This window comes from Mustelus asterias, chromosome 16, assembly GCF_964213995.1.
Source record: "Mustelus asterias chromosome 16, sMusAst1.hap1.1, whole genome shotgun sequence".
NCBI classification, from domain to species: Eukaryota; Metazoa; Chordata; class Chondrichthyes; order Carcharhiniformes; family Triakidae; genus Mustelus; species Mustelus asterias.
Genome location: NC_135816.1, coordinates 15,456,891 through 15,478,559, shown reverse-complemented (window position 1 = coordinate 15,478,559; position 21,669 = coordinate 15,456,891). Strand labels below are relative to the sequence as shown.

The 21,669-nt window shown below is 47.4% G+C and overlaps 1 protein-coding gene across 1 annotated transcript in view; it reads right to left on the bottom strand.

Annotated features, from left to right (window-relative positions):
• Window positions 1-21,669, bottom strand: part of LOC144505023 (uncharacterized) — a 296,824-nt gene that overhangs the window by 260,571 nt on the left and 14,584 nt on the right. The window contains exon 2 of the mRNA XM_078230677.1: window positions 13,681-13,790. Within this exon, the coding sequence (XP_078086803.1) occupies window positions 13,681-13,768 (88 nt within the window). The 5' untranslated portion in view covers window positions 13,769-13,790. The remainder of the gene's footprint in view (window positions 1-13,680; window positions 13,791-21,669) is intronic.

The window sequence follows — 21,669 nt, the reverse complement described above, 5'->3', positions numbered from 1 at the left end:
TTAAAGTATATATATATATCAAAGCATTGCATGAATTTTAACATATAAAATGTATTGTTCATCTCAGTCAAAAAGAGCAGATGTTGCAAAGTGTAATGGTCAAGTCAGAAGGTTAGAGCTGGGAATCCATTAGTCAACAAAAGTAAGCATTAGAAGTTTCAAGTTTTCAGGATAAATGTTGTAAAATTATAGCAGCATACATTGTCCAGACATAAGGTAGAGTATTTCTAGCACCCAGAAATCATGTATCTCTCTGTCTTGGCGATGTGCTGGTGGGAAATGTTCATCCATGGAAAGCTTCCACTGTTACATAGCAACCAGGAAGTGAGTTTAGCCAAAATGGGAAGATGTCTGGAATTAAATGGACCAATGAAATATCATCGTACTGAATGGCATATTTCAATTGACTGAGCTACTTCGTCAAAAACTAGACTGACATGTGAACACTCAATGAAATTGATTCTAAGCTAATGAAGAGGTGTATCTTAGATAGTGCAAGGTATAATTGTTCTGTATTTTGGCTGAGTGCCTCAGATCTTTGAGGTTTCACAGCCCTGAACCTGAGCTTCCAATCCTTCAGAGACCTCCAAATAGCCGTACGTTAATATGTTGATTTGTCCTGTTGATTTTTGTGTTTTAAATAAATTTTGTTACGTCTTTTGAATAGAGACATTGCCTTTTGTGAGTTTTTAGATATTGGTCACCTTTGTAAAAAAGAAGTTCCCCACTACACCTACCAATGAAACCAAGCATGCCGAATGCCTTCTTCACCACCCTGTCCACCTGTGACTCCATTTTCAAGGAGCTATGAACCTGTATTCCCAGCTCTCTTTGTTCTATATGTCTCGCCAATGCCCGACCATGGGTAAGTCTGAGTAAGTCTTGCCCTGATTCAATCTACCAAAATGCATCATCTCGCATTTATGTAAATTAAACTCCATCTACCATTAATCGGCCCACTGGCCCACTTGATCAAGATCCCATTGTAATCCTAAATAATCTTTTTCATTGTCCACTATGCCACCAACCTTGGTATCATCTGCAAACTTACTAACCATGCCGCCTCCTAAATTCTCATCCAAGTCATTAATATAGATAACAAAGAAGAGTGGACAACAACTTCTAACAATTTACCCACTACAGACATTAGGCTCACCGGTCTTTGGTTCCCAGACTTTTCCCTGCAGCCCTTCTTAAACAAGGGCACAACATTTGCTGCCCTCCAATCTTCAGGCACCTCACCTGCGGCTGCGATGATTCAATATCTCTGCTAGGGGACACGCAATTTCCTCCCCAGCATCCCACAATGAGCTGGGATACATTTCATCAGGTTCTGGGGATTTACCTACCTTGATGTGCTTTAAAACTCCCAGAATCTCCTTTTCTGTAATATGTACATTCCTCAAGACATCACTATATCTTTCCTCAAGTTCCCTAACATCCATGCCTTTTTCAACAGTAAATACCGATGAGAAATATTCATTTAGGATCTCACCCATCTCTTGTGGATCCACACATAGATGATCTTGTTGATCCCTAAGAGGTCCTTCTCTCTCCCCAGTTACTCTTTTGCCCTTTATGATCTTGGTTTTAGGATGATATGACAACATCACCATAGAAAGGTTCACTTTCCATGCAGCTAGATGCTGTTCCCTGTGCTGGATAACATGACTTTGTCTGAACCATCCTTGTCTTGTGTATTTGCTAGCTTTTGTATATTTTGTCTTGTTATGGTGGCCACAAAGGTCGCAGAGGATTTTCAATAAATCTTCCCATGGGCTTCATGGAGTATGAACTCCCCCTATTGAGTGAGTAGGGGCTCGTCCGATGGGAAATAAGCAGCACGGGCTTAAAAGGTGCTGCCTCAATCCAGACTGTTATTCTGCAGATCCCTTGCCTTGGACTTTTGTGTTGTAAGCCCCAGATGTGGCTCTTTTCTGTTTTGTAAATAAAGGGTTATATTGGTGGTCTCGGCAAGTTTATTACAGTGGTGACAAGGAGCAAAACAAGTTTTTTCCCTGGACAAACTTTTTTTGTCAAGAATGAGCAACTCTTGTCTGGTAGGAAAGTAAATGCCTCTGTTTGGTAAGCTTGAACCCTATGATGCAAGCAGAGAAAACTGCCCAATACAGAGAACACATGCATTAATTCTTCTGGGATAATATAGCAGGAGATGAGAAACAGGAAATAATCTTACTGACAGAATGCAGGGCCCACACATTCCTCATGATAAAAGTCTGACCTATCCAGTTGCCCCTGACTCAAAAACTTTTGACAAGTTAATAGACTTGGTAAAAAATCACGATGACTCGAAAGCCTCTGTTGTACTCCAGAGATACCGGGGGCGATTCTCCCAAAAGTACTGAATTGGCTGGAAAACTATTCCAGATCACGACAGTTCTCACAGTTCAGCTTCTCACCTGAATCTCCGCATTCTGTGTACTGAAGATGTCCAAGTCGTGAATCTCATTAAAAACCCAGGGGGAGCGGGGCCTAGTTGCACTGGAGATTGACAGCTCTGCAGCTCTGCGCATGCGCAGTGACCCCAAACTGTCAAACCCCCATTTGCTGACCAGCTCGATTGTTGGCTGGCCTGGGACCCCCGGAGTGCTGCCCCTCCAGCTCCCCCCCCCACAGCCCAATCGTGGGCCCCACGCCAGCCCTGACACCCCCCGGCCCTGATGCCCAGGCCCCACCCCCCAGCAGTGGTAATCCCCCCACCTCCTCACTGCGGCAGATGCCCCCCCCACCACAGACCGCTCCCCCCACTCCACCTCAATCGCTGCTTTCCCTCCATCCCAGATGTAGTGGAAGCGGGACCCCCCCACCCACACCAATAGCACCTGGGCCCCACCCACAATAGGCCCCGCCCCCTTGGCACTGCCCAATGCCCGAAGGGCAGTGCTAAAGCATGGGCACTTTGCCCCTTGGGCAGTGCCAGGGTGCACAGGCTGGCACTGCCAGGATGCCCATGCCCAGGGGGCACCACCACCATGCCGCCCGACCCCCTGTGGGGCCCCAATTGTCCCCCTTCATTCCAGGATGATCTCCCGCTGGCTCCCTGAACGTGGGGAGCTAGTCTGAGCCCCACCGGAATGAAGTACTCCTGGCGGGGTGGGAGATTCGATCGGGACCTGAAAGGTCCCGATATTTAGCAAATCTATATATTTAAAATAGATTTTAAAAAGATTTAAATTACCTACCTGTCTTCCCATCAGTTTCCAGCGTGGTCTGGCTGGCGACAGCTCGCCAGCTCTGGGAGATGCGCATGTGTTCCCCGCAAATGCGCAAATCCCCATTCAAGGCCGTAGACGCGCGTCTCCTGGTCGGACCCGCCAGAAAAGTGGTGGGTGCAGATGGGAGAATCGCAGCCACCATTTTAACACAGCAGGGAGAACCCCTGAGGAACCTGTTTCTGAATCTTTGGCCAGGTTACAAAAATTGGCAGAACATTGTGAATTCAGGCCACGCGGTGAATGAAATGTTGCAAGACAGATTGGTATGCTCAGGAATAGCTCAGGAAAAGTTATTGGCTGAACCCAACCTGGATTTTAAAAAAGCCACTGAACTAGCTCTCTCACTGGAAAACACAGAAAAAGCGGCTCAGGAGCTACAGGGGGCACCAGACAGTAGTGTCCTCTGGTTAGTGAGAGGGGCCTTGTGCAAAAATAATTATTCCTTAGCAGAGAGCACTTGCATAAATAAGATTTCAGACAGTCCATTACAACATCAGAACTCAACTCACATCACCTGACAGTCAAGGAAAAGTAGTGACGGCCTCAAGAATACTAGGGAACACTTCCCAGAAGGTTGTAGATGTCACACAAACAACTTTTGCAAGCACTGCCAAAGGATACAGCCTATGCCAAGTCATTAGAATAGACAAAACACGTGCTGTTCAGGGAGGAAACTGAGGCCAGTACTGAACCATACCATGCAGGTACACCCACCACCAGAAACAGAGTCAATGCAACTAAACCGCATCATCACGACAAAGGATGCCCATATATGATAGAGCTGCTGGTATGGTCATTCACTGAAAATGGAGGTGGACACTGGGGCTGCACTCTCCGTTATTGGGAGCAGACCTACGATCACCTCTGAACGGGTATTCAACTCCTGAACTTAGAAAACATGAAGGCCAGATTCACCACCTACATGGGAGAAAATTATGAACAAAGGGCAGCACAATCACTCCAGTGACTTATAAATAGCAATAAGCTTGTTTCCTACTCATCATTGTATGGGGACAAGGACCAAAACCTATGGGGAGAGACTGGCTGAACTGGTTAGAGATCTTCAGTCTGGACATCGGTGGACTGCATGAAGTTATCAGCAAATACCCTGAAGTTTTCCAGGAAGGACTGGAAAAAATAAGAAGGGTTAAATTTAAGATTGACAATGACCATGATGCTATGCCTCAGTATTTTAGAGTGAGACCGGTTCCACATTCCCTATTGGAAAATGTGGAGACTGAAGTCAGGTGCCTGGAAAATCTAGGTAAAATAAGGCCAGTGCAATTCCCAGAGTGGGCCACACTTGTCATCCCTGTCCTTAAAGTGGACAAGTCAGTCCATATTGGTGGAAACTATAAACTAACAGTCAATTGGGTTTCTAAACTAGATAGTTACCCCATGCCCTAAATCAAAGAGCTGTATGCCAAGTTAGCAGGTTGCCAGAAGTTTTCTAAGTTTGGTATGAATTAGACAAGACTTCCCAAAAGTTTGCCACAATTAACACACACAGAAAGGCTATATGAGCACATTTGTTTCTCTTTTGGGGTCTCATCAACATGTGTCATATTCCAACGGGTCATGAAGAACATACTACAAGGGTTACCCAAACTAGTGGTATAGTTAGATGACATGTTGGGACTTCAGAACAAGAGCACCTGACAAACTTAGAAGAGGTCTTGTGGAATTTCTCGAGAACTGGGGTACGCCTGAAGAGGGACAAATGTGTTTTTCAAGCAGATAAAGTGATCCACCAAGGCTATCAGGTAGGTGGCAAGGGCTTATACACAGTAGAGGACAAAGTAAAGGTCATTGAGGAAGCACCAATTCCAAACAACACCATGAAGTTAAAATCCTTTCTGGAACTAGTAAATTATTATGGAAAATTTATCCTGAATTTGATCTCCTTACTGACCCCCTTGCATAACCTATGAAGGAAGTAGCAAAGATGGTTTTGGGAGGCACCACAGATGGAGATTTTTAATAAAGTGTGGTGAACCATCGTTGGTTCCCACTGTCGGATTGTTCTAATGTTGTTGTTGGGCTAGGGTGTTCACACTGTGGGATTGTTCTAATGTTGTTGTTGGGCTAGGGTGGGATTAATACACCTGTGGTTGTTACTGTTGTGGCACATCCCAGTCGGGCTCCGCCTCCTGGGAGAGGTATAAGACCCCCTGCTCGGGCGGGACCTCGTCAGTCTGGGATGGTGTACTTACGTTCTATTAGTTCCATTGTTAGACAATAAAAGCCTTCTGTTACCGAAGCTTCGTGCCTCGAGTTCAATTGACGCGCATCAATTTTATTGTCTAACACTAAGCTCTCGACGGAAAGGAGAGTATGGAGCAAATCCTAAAGCCAGAACGTCTGACGCTGGATCCACGTGCGGTGGGCGCTTCTAACACCTTCGACCACTGGCTGAAGTGTTTTGAGGACTACCTGGCAGCCTCCGCAGCGGTCACCACAGATGATGACAGACTCCGGGTCCTCCATGCGAGGGTAAGCGACACAGTCTACCTCGCGATCCGTGCGGCCACCACTTACCCGAGGGCCCTCGAGCTTTTAAAAAAGCGCTACACGAAACCTCCCAACGAGATCCACGCTCGTTACCTCCACGCTGCACGACGTCGGCAGTCGGGCGAAACCATGGAGGATTACGCCAATGAGCTCTTGCAGCTTGCCAGGGGCTGCGACTGCAAAGCTGTGTCGGCTGAGCAGTACATGTATGACCTCGCCCGAGATGCGTTTGTGGCAGGGGTAGGGTCTTCATACATCCGTCTCAAGCTGCTAGAAAAGGGGAATCTCAACCTGACCCAAGCTATGGAATTGGCTGAAATGCTTGAGGCGGCTTCGAAGAGCTTGGTCCTGTATCCAGAGGACCACGTGGAGACAACGTGGCAGGAGCAGTCGCAAATCCCTCCTCACCCCACGGGCTCGAAGTGCAGTGTTATGGCGTGCTCCCATGTAGACCCGACGACGGCTGCAGCCCCATGCGGCCCGCGGTGCTACTTCTGCGGAGGAGCCAAGCATCCACGACAAAAGTGTCCCGCTAAAGCGGTGGTCTGTAACCAATGCGGTAAAAAGGGGCACTATGCGAAGGTGTGCAGATCGAAGCCCAAGAATGGCAGTGCAGCCTGTGACCCTTCGGAACGGGGATCGTCACCATCGACGTCGAAGTACCCACGGGGTTCGTCCACGTGCGAGTCCAGGACGACGCCATTGTGGTCGACGGAGTCGGAGGAGGATGACCACCAGGAGTCGCTACGCTTGGCGCCCTCGACCATGTGCGATTCATGGGGGCGGCCATTTTGGTCGACGACGACCAGGAGCAACCAGCAGGGGTCCTCAGCGTCGACCTCAGCTGCCTGCAGTGACGTTCAAGGACCAACGGTGGCGTCGATCACCCTGAACCAGGCTAAGCACCACAGACTTGACTGTTCAATGATGGATATAGAGGTAAATGGTCGTGCAATTTATTGACTGTTTGACAGCGGGAGCACTGAGAGCTTTATTCACCCTGACACTGTAAAGAGGTGTGGACTCCAGATTCAACCTGCCAAACAGACAATCTCTATGGCATCAAGGTCCCGGTCTGTCCCTGTGCTAGGACGTTGTGTGGTAACTTTGAAAGTGCAAGGCACAATTTACGAGCGATTCAGGCTCCTTGTGTTACCGCATCTTTGCGCACCAATTCTCCTCGGACTAAACTTTATGGTCCACATGAAGAGTGTGATCCTGCAGTACGGTGGACCACTCCCTTCGCTGACAGTAGGGGAACAGCTGCAGTCTCCAAATTGTCCAAAGCGCCCCGCATGCAATCTTTCTACATTAAAGATCACCACACCCTCTTTATTCAAGAATCTGGTACCAGGCTGCAAGCCCATCGCTACTAAAAGTAGGCGTTACAGCACTGAAGATCGGATCTTCATCAGATCTGAGGTTCAGCGACTCCTCAAAAAAGGGATCATACAGCCCAGTGTTAGTCCGTGGAGAGCACAGGTTGTGGTGGTCAAGAGCGGGAACAAACCCCGGATGGTCATTGATTACAGTCAGACCATTAATCGATATACGCAGCTGGATGCGTATCCCCTCCCGCGCATATCTGATATGGTCAATCAGATTGCGCAGTACCGGGTGTTCTCCACCATAGACCTTAAGTCCGCCTACCACCAACTCCCCATTCGCCCTGAGGACCGACAATACACGGCCTTTGAGGCGGATGGTCGTCTGTATCAGTTTCTTAGGGTTCCATTTGGTGTCACCAATGGGGTCTCGGTCTTCCAGCGTGCTATGGACCGAATGGTGGACCAGAACAGGCTGCGGGCTACCTTCCCCTACCTGGATAATGTCACCATCTGCAGCCGTGATCAGCAGGACCATGACACAAATCTCCAGAACTTTTTACGCACTGCATCTCGCCTGAATTTGACCTACAACAGAGAGAAGTGTGTATTCCGTACGCGCCGGTTAGCCATCCTGGGATACGTGGTGGAAAACGGGGTCATTGGCCCTGATCCCGACCGTATGCGCCCCCTTGCTGAACTTCCCTTGACCGCTAGCGCAAAAGCACTGAGGAGATGCCTAGGCTTCTTCTCCTATTATGCGCAGTGGGTCCCCAACTACGCGGACAAAGCCCGTCCGCTTATTAAGTCCACGACTTTTCCACTCACGCCAGAGGCCCAATTGGCCTTCAAGGCATTGAAACACGACATTGCGAAAGCCACGATGCACGTGGTAGACGAATCCTTCCCTTTTCAGGTGGAAAGCGATGCATCTGATTTCGCCCTGGCCGCCACCCAAAACGTGGCGGGCAGGCCCGTCGCGTTTTTTTCCCGCACCCTCCAAGGCCCCGAAATTCGGCATTCAGCAGTGGAAAAGGAGGCCCAGGCCATTGTGGAGGCCGTCAGACACTGGCGCCATTACCTGGCGGGGAAGCGGTTCACCCTGATCACGGACCAGCGGTCCGTGGCGTTCATGTTCAACATCACGCAGAGGGGCAAGATCAAGAATGATAAGATCTTGTGGTGGAGAATTGAACTCTCCACCTATAACTACGATATCATGTATCGTCCAGGGAAACTCAATGAGCCCTCGGATGCCCTCTCGCACGGAACATGCGCTACTATGCAGGAGGATCGCTTGAACGCCCTCCATAATGACCTGTGCCATCCTGGGGTCACTCGGCTCTACCACTTCATCAAAGCCCGCAACCTGCCTTACTCGGTGGAGGACGTCAGGTCGGTGACAAGAAGCTGTCGGATTTGCGCGGAATGCAAACCGCACTTTTACCGACCTGACCGGGCACATTTGGTCAAGGCCACTCGCCCCTTCGAGAGGCTGAGTGTGGATTTTAAGGGCCCCCTTCCCTCAACAGATCGGAACGTGTACTTTCTGAACATAATAGACGAGTACTCCCGGTTCCCGTTTGTTGTCCCCTGTGCGGACACGTCGACTGCCACGGTGATCAAGGCATTCCGTGATCTTTTTACCCTGTTCGGGTACCCCAGCTATATCCATAGCGACAGGGGCTCGTCGTTCATGAGTAATGACTTGAGGCAATTCCTGCTCTCATACGGGATTGCCTCTAGTAAGACCACGAGTTACAACCCTCGGGGTAATGGACAGGTGGAAAGAGAGAATGCTACAGTCTGGAAGGCTGTCCTGTTGGCGCTGAAGTCCAAAGGCCTTCCAGTCTCCTATTGGCAGGAGGTCCTCCCAAATGCGCTTCACTCCATTCGCTCCCTCCTGTGTACGGCAACCAATGCTACTCCCCACGAGAGGATGTTCTCATTCCCTCGGAAGTCGTCCTCGGGGATATCTTTACCAGCCTGGTTGACGTACCCAGGACCCGTCCTTCTGCGGCGACATGTAAGGGCCCGCAAGTCCGACCCCTTGGTCGAACAGGTCCACCTCCTCCACGCCAACCCTCAGTATGCCTATGTGGCATATCCTGACGGGCGAGAGGACACAGTCTCGATCCGAGACCTGGCACCCGCAGGGGACGTAGCAACTCCTGTCGCTCCCATACCCCCAGTGACGAATCCCTTATCCCTTATTTCTCCCCCGGACGTGGCGCGGTCAGCACCGGGACCAGTGCTTAACAGTTATACTCCAATGCACAGCTTGCCTGAGTCCCGGAGATCAGCGCCATCGCAGAATGTACCGGGATCCCCTGCACTACCGCTTCATCAGGGTCAACCGGCCTGTGAGTCTGTGGGAGAACAGCCGGACGCTGTTTTGGGGAGAACGCCACCGCAAGCACCTACTCCGGTGTCACCGCCGGTATTGAGGAGGTCACAACGACGGTGCGGTCCTCCAGACCGTCTGGACTTATAATCTGTTGACATTTTAGTCTGTTTTCGTACCCCGCTGGCCTTTGTTCTCAAAGGAGGGGTGAATGTGGTGAACCATCGTTGGTTCCCACTGTCGGATTGTTCTAATGTTGTTGTTGGGCTAGGGTGTTCACACTGTGGGATTGTTCTAATGTTGTTGTTGGGCTAGGGTGGGATTAATACACCTGTGGTTGTTACTGTTGTGGCACATCCCAGTCGGGCTCCGCCTCCTGGGAGAGGTATAAGACCCCCTGCTCGGGCGGGACCTCGTCAGTCTGGGATGGTGTACTTACGTTCTATTAGTTCCATTGTTAGACAATAAAAGCCTTCTGTAACCGAAGCTTCGTGCCTCGAGTTCAATTGACGCGCATCATAAAGTTACACAACAGCTATTGTCATCCAACCTATTGGCCTATTTCAACCTCAAGAAGGAACTCATCTTGACATGTGATGATTCCACTTACGGGGTTGGGGCAAGATTGTGATGACCCTAAATCCTTTAGAAATACAGCCAATTCAGGCCTGGTTGCAAAAGGATCCAAAATTAAAACACATGATCCTGAATGGCGGAATCCGAGGGCAACCCTCAGAAGAAATGAAACCCTAACTGACAAAACAAGACAAGCTTCGTGTAAAGGATGGTGTAATGCGTTGGGGGTGCCGTGTAGTTGTCCCTCACCCAGGGCGGCGTCCGATACTTATTGCACTACATAATGAGCACCCTCGATAATTGAAAATTAAAATGATACGTCTGGTGGCCTGGCCTTGACTCAGACATCACAGAATTCATGAAACAATGTGATTTGTGCCAGGAAAATTGGAAAATCCCTCCCCCAGTCTCCCTACATCCATTGCAATGGTCTGGCAGGCCATGAGTGTGAGTGCACATGGATTTTGCCAGGCCTTTTATGGTGGATGCATATTCCAAATGGTTGAAGCTACTCTGCAACAACTCCACTACCTCCCAGGCTACAATTGAGAAATTACGACAGAGTTTCTGCATGCATAGAACGAACGGTGCAGACTTTTAAAACTGGCACAAAGAAATAACTTACATCCACAGCGACCAAAGTTACATGATTCAACTCCTCATACAACAATAGGAATTGCCCCTTTGGAACTGTTAATGGGATGAAGGCTTCAGGCTGAGCCTACTGTTCCCAAACCTGGCTGGGAGGGTGTAGTCCCAAGAAGAAAACCTGAAAAAATTAAAATTCTGCAAGGACAGAAAGAACATTTGACCTGGTTCATGTAAGGAACTTTGGAGATGATCTCAGCTGGATGCCTGGGATTAGAATGGAGAAAATTAGGCCAGTGTCTTCCAAAGTAAAACTCCTGAGCAAAACCTCATAGAAACGCACAGACCACCAGGTGTTGAGAGTCCACCCAGAGCAGATCTCATTGCTAAACATGGAAGTAGCTGTTGCCAGCACAGGTAACAACTTGAAGACAACCCCACAACTGTCCTTCTGGATAATGAAGACTCTGAGTTGGAAGTGGAGGAAGCTGGTGCCCCAACTGAAGCAGAACCTGAGCAGGAATCCATGTCAATCACTTTGTGAAGCTCTCTCCGAAAAAAAAAGGTCCCCATTTGGTTCACAACACCAGCTCCGATCCCACCTTCAACTGGATCAGACCAATCACCATATGGCAGAACGGACCTTCTCATGGTCGGGGTACTGGGGAGGAATGAATCTAAGGGAGGAGGGATATTATAGTGCCACAAAGGGCATTGGGGATCATCAATAGATTTCCCCCCGGGCTTCATGGAGCATGTACTCCCCTATTGAGGCAGTAGGGGCTTGCCCAATGGGAAACAAGCAGCAAGGTCTTAAAGCCCACTGCCTCAACCCAGATCATTATTCTGTAGGTCCCTGGGCTTGGACTTGTGTACTGTAAGCCAATACAGTTCTTTTCTGTTTTGTAAATAAAGGGTTAGTGTTGTGGAAAAATGGCCTGTACGAGATTATTACACATATACCTGATTTACCTCAGAGCAGTGCAGAGATAGCAGTATTTCTAAATCTTCAATTGGTTAATTACAGTGCTTTAATATAATTACAGGGTTTTTACATATATGTTCGCAGCTGAACCTTCTCAGAATTTTCTGCTCGCAAGGGTTCCTTCAGGCTTAATCAATCAAGCAAAGAGAATATGGATTAGCTGACAGATTAACATAATTAAACACAGATCAATTAAACCATTGAACATCAGCTCAGGGGAGAGGAATTTCTACAGTCAGCATCTCCACCCTGTTTATACAGTTTCTCAAAGTGTACAGAGATCAGATAGTGCCTGGATCCACTCACCTCTGTGGCCGAAATGTGATAGAGATATACTTTTAGAACCTGATTTGCAGTCTCTTTCCTTCAGCTGCATAGCCTTTTCCACGGAAGCTATAATGCATTTGAATACTTCCTTTTTGTGAATTTTTGTGACATTTATTATATCATTGAGTCCGAGGCTCATCATTACCATTCACTGGACTCCATTTCCATCTTCTAATCATCACCACATTTATTTCAAGGATATTGGAAAATAATGGGCTGGATTTAATGGGGTGTTTCAATCCTCACCCCACTGAATTTGTAGCCAATGGGAAGAATGACTGCCCTACAGCCTTTTAGTGACCCATTGGCCATTAATATTCTGAAAGTAAGGTTTCTGGCCCTCAGGAAGCTCTGCCTCAGACAGCTGCTGGTCAATCAAAGCTCTGCATTGGGGCCAAACTGGCAATCCCTAGCACAGGATCAAGGGTCAATGGGGTGTGGGGTCAGGCTTTAGAGAGACTGGGGAGAAGGCAAAAGTGTATTGACCACCCGCTGCACGAGGGAAAGTGGCTTTTCCAATCCTCATCCTGCCTCCCTAAAATGGCCTGGATCCTAGATGGATCTGGGAAATCAGCAAGCCAGTCAGGGCAGCGAATTTAGCTTCCAGTGTTGTTGATCCCAGGCCCTGTGAGGGCTCAAAATCCTGCCCAAGTTTTCTCAGGTCAAAGGCCTTTCAGTAATGAAGCACTGATTCAGTTTTTCTCTCCACAGATACTGCCAGATCGTCTGAGTTTGAGGGTGGGTGAGAGATGTCTAGTACAGCTTGTTCCTGAGAACTGGTGTCAAGGGCAGCAGAGTTGACAATAAGGAAACCACACCCACTTTGTTGCTATAAAGCTCACTGTGAGAAACCAGAGAGAAGGTACGGTAGTGAGATAAATGGCTGGAATGGTGGGTGGAGTAAGGATGGGAGAGTGGATAATCAAGGGTTTTTCAAGGAGATGATCAGGCATTATCATAGAGGAGCGGGTAAGGTTGTTGTGTCGGGTGGTCAGCTGGATCAGATCTTGGGGTGATGAGGGGTCAGGTGGTTAATGAGGAGATGGTCAGTGGTGGGTGGTCAATGTGGGGTTGAGGAGGGTATTTAGGGGAGAGAAGCTTAGTGGGTGTGGCATTAGAAGGAGATACTAGTGAGGTTAGTTTTAAGGAGGGTGGTTGCGAGGTAATCTGTGAAGCAGGGTATTTGCGGGATAGTGGAAGATATCTAAAGGGAGGTTTAGTCTTGATGGTAGTCAGAGGGTCCTGGAGAGGATCATTGGTGTGGGGATGGTTAGGGGAGTAGAGACTGTGTTTGGGGACGCGGGTTAGGTTAGTAATATAGCTGCCAATAAGTTAGAAGTGGTTTCTTCTAAATTTTTTGGGGTACTATTATAGTGAGACACACAGAATTATCTTAAACCTGTGATTTATATAGTACTTTTAGATGGTTCCCATTGCAGGGAGTTACCAGAAAATCTGTACTTGGGGAACTCAGGATGTTTTGGTGGAGAGGGATGGGGAGGGAGGGAGGGCATAGTTTCTCCACCACATCTTTTGGAATCCCCCCAGGCACGATGACCTGGAGTTCAGAAATCATGGGCCTATAAGTTTCACAAATGAAGTGTGCTCAATTATTTCCAAATTTTGAAAGATTTATAAACATTTGAATGTTGTTTTACAAATAAAACCTTCAATACATTATGTAACCTTTAAGGTATTTGAATGAGGAAATATGAAATATCCTGGAATATAGAAAGAAACATGATGATAAAGTTAAGTGGGAGTAATTGGTGGAAATTCGACACTTACTTTGTGTGAAAATGGGCGGAAGGAGAGACACAAAAAAACTGAACACCAAGACAGCCGGCAATTTGCTGCAGAAAAATTGTAGACTCATGTTGCAGATTCAGTCTCTTTCCCTGTAAGAAATATACATTTAAACAAAATAAAATTACTGCAGATGTTGAAATCTGAAACCAAAAGAGAAAATGCTGGAAAATCTCAGCAGCTTTGGCAGCATCTGTAAGGAGAGAAAAAAACTGATGTTTCGAGTCCAGCTGACCCTTTGTTAACGTTGCATTGCCTTTGCCAACAGCTTTGACAAAGGGTAATTTGGACTCAAAACATCAGCTCTTTTCTCTCCTTACAGATGCTGCCAGACCTGCTGAGATTTTCCAACACTTTCTCTTTTGATTATACATTTAGATATTGATATAGATACAAAACCAGAAAACCTCTGAAGTAAAATTGAGTGACATCTCTTCAATATGTTCAACACTTTAGATTGTGAAGGAAACTAAACTGCGGATAAACAGTTTGCTAAATTATTTCCTAATTTTAACTCAATTATAAGATGTACAATAAACATCTTTAGCAAACATAGAAACATAGAAGATAGGAGCAGGAGGAGGCCATTTGAACCTTTGAGCCTGCTCCACCGTTCATCATGATCATGGCTGATCATCCAACTCAATAGCCTAATCTTGCTTTTCCCTCATAATCTTTGATCGCATTCGCTCCAAGTGCTATATCCAGCCGCCTCTTGAATACATTCAATGTTTTGGCATCAACTACTTCCTGTGGTAATCAGTTCCACAGGCTCACCACTCTTTGGGTGAAGAAATGTTTCCTCATCTCCGTCCTAAATGGTCTACCCTGAATCCTCAGACTGTGACCCCTGGTTCTGGACTCCCCCACCACCGAGAACATCCTCCCTGCATCTACCCTGTCTAGACCTGTTAGAATTTTATACATCTCTATGAGATCCCCCCTCATTCATCTGAACTCCAGCGAAAACAATCCTAACCCAGTCAATCTCTACTCATACATCAGTCCCACCATACCCAGAATCAGCCTGGTAAACCTTCGCTGCACCCCCTCGAGAGCAAGAACATCCTTCCTCAGAAAAAGAGACAAAACTACCCACAATACTCTAAGTGTGGCCTCACCAAGGCCCTGTATTTAGTTGGTAAGTCGCCGGGACCGGATGGGATGTACCCCAGGTTACTGTGGGAGGCGAGGGAGGAGATTGCGGAGCCTTTGGCGATGATCTTTGCATCGTCGATGGAGACGGGAGAGGTTCCGGAGGATTGGAGGATTGCAGATGTGGTCCCTATATTCAAGAAAGGGAACAGGGACAGCCTGGGAAATTACCGACCGGTGAGTCTAACCTCAGTGGTTGGTAAGTTGATGGAGAGGATCCTGAGAGACAGGATTTATGATCATCTAGAGAAGTTTAGTATGATCAAAAGTAGTTAGCACGGCTTTGTCAAGGGCAGGTCGTGCCTTACGAGCCTGGTTGAGTTCTTTGAAAATGTGACCAAACACATTGACGAAGGAAGAGCGGTGGATGTGGTCTATATGGACTTCAGCAAGGCGTTCGATAAGGTCCCCCATGCAAGACTTCTTGAGAAAGTGAGAGGGCATGGGATCCAAGGGGCTGTTGCCTTGTGGATCCAGAACTGGCTTGCCTGCAGAAGGCAGAGAGTGGCTGTGGAGGGGTCTTTCTCTGCATGGAGGTCAGTGACCAGTGGAGTGCCCCAGGGATCTGTTCTGGGACCCTTGCTGTTTGTCATTTTCATAAATGACCTGGATGAGGAAGTGGAGGGATGGGTTGGTAAGTTTGCTGACGACACCAAGGTAGGTGGTGTTGTGGATAGTTTGGAGGGATGTCAGAAGTTGCAGCGAGACATAGATAGAATGCAAGACTGGGCGGAGAAGTGGCAGATGGACTTCAACCCGGATAAGTGTGTAGTGATCCATTTTGGCAGATCCAATGGGATGAAGCAGCAGTATAATATGAAGGGTACCATTCTTAGCAGTGTAGAGGATCAGAAGGACCTTGGGGTCCGGGTCCATAGGACTCTTAAATCGGCCTCGCAGGTGGAGGATGCGGTCAAGAAGGCGTACGGCGTACTAGCCTTCATTAATCGAGGGATTGAGTTTAGGAGTCGGGAGATAATGCTGCAGCTTTATAGGACCCTGGTTAGACCCCACTTGGAGTACTGCGCGCAGTTCTGGTCACCTCATTACAGGAAAGATGTTGAAGCCATTGAAAGGGTGCAGAGGAGATTTACAAGGATGTTGCCTGGATTGGGGGGCATGCCTTATGAGGATAGGTTGAGGGAGCTTGGTCTCTTCTCCCTGGAGAGACGAAGGATGAGAGGTGACCTGATAGAGGTTTACAAGATGTTGAGAGGTCTGGATAGGGTAGACTCTCAGAGGCTATTTCCAAGGGCTGAAATGGTTGCTACGAGAGGACACAGGTTTAAGGTGCTGGGGGGTAGGTACAGAGGAGATGTCAGGGGTAAGTTTTTCACTCAGAGGGTGGTGGGTGAGTGGAATCGGCTGACGTCGGTGGTGGTGGAGGCAAACTCGTTGGGGTCTTTTAAGAGACTTCTGGATGAGTACATGGGATTTAATGGGATTGAGGGCTATAGATAGGCCTAGAGGTAGGGATATGATCAGCGCAACTTGTGGGCCGAAGGGCCTGTTTGTGCTGTGGCTTTCTATGTTCTATGTATAATTGCAATACATCCCTGCTCCTGTACTTGAAACTTTTCGCAATGAAGGCCGACGTACCATTTGCTTTCTTTACCGCCTGCTGCACCTGCATATTTACCTTCAGCGACTGGTGCACAAGGACACCCAGGTCCCGCTGCACATTCCCCTCTCCCAATTTATAGCCATTCAGATAGTAATCTGCCTTCTTTTTTTTTGCTTCCAAAGTGAATAACCTCACATTTATCCAAAGTATACTGCATCTGCCATTGATTTGTCCACTCACCCAACCTGTCCACATCATGATGATGGATTTCTGCATCCTCATCACAGTTCACCCTCCCACCCAACTTGGTGTCATTTGCAAACTTTGAGATGTTACACTTTGTTCCCTCATCCAAATCGTTAATATATCTTGTGTATAGCTGGGGTCCCAGCACCGATCCCTGTGGCACTCCACGAGTTACTGCCTGCCAGTTTGAAAAGCACCCATTAATTCCTACTCTTTGTTTCCTCTCTGCCAACCAGTTTTCTATCCATCTCAATACACTTCCACCAATCCCACGCAATTTAATTTTGCACGATAATCTCTTCTGCGGAACTATTATCAAGGATTTTATAGTGGAGCATTTAGAAAGCAGTGGCAGGATCAGACAGAGTCAGCATGGATTTATGAAGGGGAAATCATGCTTGACAAATCTGTTGGAATTCTTTCTTTGAAGATGTAGCTGGTAAAGTTGACAAGGAGGAGCCAGTAGTGTGCCTCAGGGATCAGTGCTGGGTCCATTGTTATTTGTCATTTATATTAATGATTTGGATGAGAATATAGGAGGCATGGTTAGTAAGTTTGCAGATGACACCAAGATTGGTGGCATAGTGGACAGTGAAGAAGGTTATCTCGGATTGCAACGGGATCTTGATCAATTGGGCTAGTGGGCTGACGAATGGCAGACGGAGTTTAATTTAGATAAATGCGAGGTGATGCATTTTGGTAGATTGAACCAGGGCAGGAATTACTCAGTTAATGGTAGGGCATTGGGGAGAGTTACAGAACAAAGAGATCTAGAGGTGCAGGTTCATACCTCCTTGAAGGTGGAGTCATAGGTGGACAGAGTGGTGAAGAAGGCATTCAGCATGCTTGGTTTCATTGGTCAGAACATTGAAGACAGGAGTTGGGATGTCTTGTTGAAGTTGTACAAGGCATTGGTAAGGCCACACTTGGAAGACTGTGTACAGTTCTGGTCACCCTATTATAGAGAGGATATTATTAAACTAGAAAGAATGCAGAAGAAATTTACTAGGATGCTACCGGGACTTGATGGTTTGAGTTATAAGGAGACGCTGGATAGACTGGGACTTTTTTCTCTGGAGCGTTGGAGGTTGAGGGGTGATCTTATAGAGGTCGATAAAATAATGACGGGCATATATCAGCTAGATAGTCAATATCTTTTCCCAAATGTAGGGGAGTCTAAAACTAGAGGGCATAGGTTTGAGGTGAGAGGGGAGAGATACAAAAAGGTCCAGAGGGGCAATTTTTTCACGCAGGGGGTGGTGAGTGTCTGGAGCATGCTGCCAGAGGTAGTAGTAGAGGCGGGTACAATTTTGTCTTTTAAAACGTGTTTAGACAGTTACATGGGTAAAATGGGTATAGAGGGATATGGTCCAAATGTGGACAATTGGGACGAGCTCAGGGGTTTAAACAAAAAGGGCAGCATGGACAAGTTGGGCCGAAGGGCCTGTTTCCATGCTGTAATCCCCTATTACTCTATGACTCGATAACTCTTTGTCAAACGCTTTCTGAAAGTCCAAATATACACATCGACTGACTTCCCCTTGTCAACTCTACTAGTTACATCTTCAAAGAATTCCAACAGATTTGTCAAGCATGATTTCCCCTTCATAAATCCATGCTGACTCTATCTGATCCTGCCACTGCTTTCTAAATGCTCCACTATAAAATCCTTGATAATAGATCGAGATTTTTCCCCACTACAGATGTTAGGATTACTGGTCTATAATCCCCTGTTTTCTCTTGTGGCTAAACGGGCTACCTAAAATGACGATTTATAAAGAACTTTGGGACAATTGGGCAAGAACTAAAACTAAAAACTAAAAGTAAAGACTCGCATTCCAATCATTATTCATTATTCTATAAATTGAGTTTGTGTCTTTATATGCCCTGTTTGTGAACAGAACTCCCACTCAGCTGACGAAGGAGCAGCGCTCCAAAAGCTAGTGGCGTTTGCTACCAAATAAACCTGTTGGACTTTAACCTGGTGTTGTTAGACTCCTTACTGCAAGAACTAAAACAGCAGGCTGCAGCCCAAAAGACAGAGATAAACAGGCTGCAGCTCAAGACAACTGAATACACAGGAAATGGACCATCCCAAAGACAATGGACACTCTCTGGTCAAACATACTTGTTTACCAGACAAAAGGGAGCCTTAACCCCTTATTTGGGAGGGAGATCTGTGACCTACGTGCCCCCAGCACCTGCAGGTATGTCCGTTGGATACACACCCAGAGATCAGTGTGGCAGCACCTGATTGGACTCTTATCGATCAGGGTGATCAAGCCCTGATCAATTGATTGACAAGAATCAGGAGACCACCCAAAAAGGACATGAAACCATGGAGGGATAAAAGGTACTGTGCAACAGAAGCTCTCTCTCTCTCTCTCTCTGACCCCATGAACGAGCAACAACAATGGTGACCGTCGCCAGCAATGGGAAGGAAAGAAGACCAGAGCCAGAGTGCCTGACCAGACCAAAGGGCCAGACTACACAGAGGATGACAGAGATCAGCGCAGATAAAGGCCAATATCTGCTTGGGTACTTGCCAGTCACGCAAAGTTAAGTCAAGGTCTAGTATTGGACTTGAACTTTAGTATTTTCTGTCAGATAACCTGTAAGGTGGTTGGGTGGGTGATTATTGATTGTGTGTTTTAAATAAATATTGGTTGTACTAACAAGAAGCCTACTCGAATTCTTTGTCCATCATATAAGGGTTAAAACAGACTGCAGCAGGCACAACAAAGAACAACAAAGAACAAAGAACAATACAGCACAGGAACAAGCCCTTCGGCCCTCCAAGCCCGCACCGCTCCCCGGTCCAGGATTGATTCCTGAATCCAGGATCCCCGCCCAATTTTCCAGCCTATCTACATACCAATATCCTATCCACCGAGCTGTCCCTCACAGCTACGATGCTTTGTTCATCACAACCTATTAACTCACCCCCACCCCCCCATTCCAGACCACATGATCTCCAGGGAGAGGCGAAAACCCAGAGTGAAAACCCCAGGGCCAATATGGGAAAAAAAAATCTGGGAAATTCCTCTCCGACCCCCTGAGGCGATCGAAACGAGTCCAGGAGATCACACTGGCCCTGATCGGAAAATGCTTCCCAACCCTAGTCATTTCCACTTCCACGAACACCATATGAATTCCCTGCCCCCGAGACAGGTTCCCAACTATCCGCAGTCTCGCTCTGTACTGGCACCAGTAAGATGATCATAGAATGAAGCCTTGAAACGAGAAACAAGGAACAATTAGACCGCGCCGCTCCCTGGTCCAAACTAGACCACTCTTTTGTATCCCTCCATTCCCTCTCCGTTCATATAGCTGTCTAGATAAGTCTTAAACGTTCCCAGTGTGTCCGCCTCCACCACCTTGCCCGGCAACACATTCCAGGCCCCCACGACCCTCTGTGTAAAATATGTCCTTCTGATATCTGTGTTAAACCTCCCCCCTTCACCTTGAACCTATGACCCCTCGTGAACGTCACCACCGACCCGGGGAAAAGCTTCCCACCGTTCACCCTATCTATGCCTTTCATAATTTTATACACCTCTATTAAGTCTCCCCTCATCCTCCGTCTTTCCAAGGAGAACAACCCCAGTTTCCCCAATCTCTCCTCATAACCAAGCCCCTCCATACCAGGCAACATCCTGGTAAACCTCCTCTGTACTCTCTCCAAAGCCTCCACGTCCTTCTGGTAGTGTGGCGACCAGAACTGAACGCAGTATTCCAAATGCGGCCGAACCAACGTTCTATACATCTGCAACATCAGACCCCAACTCTTATACTCTATGCCCCGTCCTATAAAGGCAAGCATGCCATATGCCTTCTTCACCACCTTCTCCACCTGTGACGTCACCTTCAAAGATCTGTGGACTTGCACACCCAGGTCCCTCTGCGTCTCTACACCCTTTATGGTTCTTCCATTTATCGTGTAGCTGCTCCCTACATTATTCCCACCAAAATGCATCACTTCGCATTTATCAGGATTGAACTCCATCTGCCATTTCCTTGCCCAAATTTCCAGCCTATCTATATCCTTCTGTAGCCTCTGACAATGTTCCTCACTATCTGCAAGTCCTGCCAGTTTTGTGTCGTCCGCAAACTTACTAATCACCCCAGTTACTCCTTCTTCCAGATCATTTATATAAATCACAAACAGCAGAGGTCCCAATACAGAGCCCTGCGGTACACCACTAGTCACAGGCCTCCAGCCGGAAAAAGACCCTTCCACTACCACCCTCTGTCTTCTATGACCAAGCCAGTTCTCCACCCATCTAGCCACCTCCCCCTTTATCCCATGAGATCCAACCTTTTTCACTAGCCTACCATGAGGGACTTTGTCAAACGCTTTACTAAAGTCCATATAGACAACATCCACGGCCCTTCCTTCGTCAACCATTTTGGTCACTTCTTCAAAAAACACCACCAGGTTAGTGAGGCATGACCTCCCTCTCACAAAACCATGTTGACTATCGTTAATGAGTTTATTCCTTTCTAAATGCGCATACATCCTATCTCTAAGAATCTTCTCCAACAACTTCCCCACCACGGACGTCAAGCTCACCGGCCTATAATTACCCGGGTTATCCTTCCTACCCTTCTTAAATAACGGGACCACATTGGCTATCCTCCAATCCTCTGGGACCTCACCTGTGTCCAGTGACGAGACAAAGATTTGCGTCAGAGGCCCAACGATTTCACCTCTCGTCTCCCTGAGCAGCCTTGGATAGATTCCATCAGGCCCTGGGGATTTGTCAGTCTTTATATTCTCTAACAAACCTAACACTTCCTCCTTTGTAATGGAGATTTTCTCCAACGGTTCAACACTCCCCTCAGAGACACTCCCAGTCAACACATCCCTCTCCTTTGTGAATACCGACGCAAAGTATTCATTTAGGATCTCCCCTACTTCTTTGGGCTCCAAGCATAAGTCCCCACTTTTGTCCCTGAGAGGTCCGATTGGCAACAACAATTGGCAACCCAGATGGGACATCGAC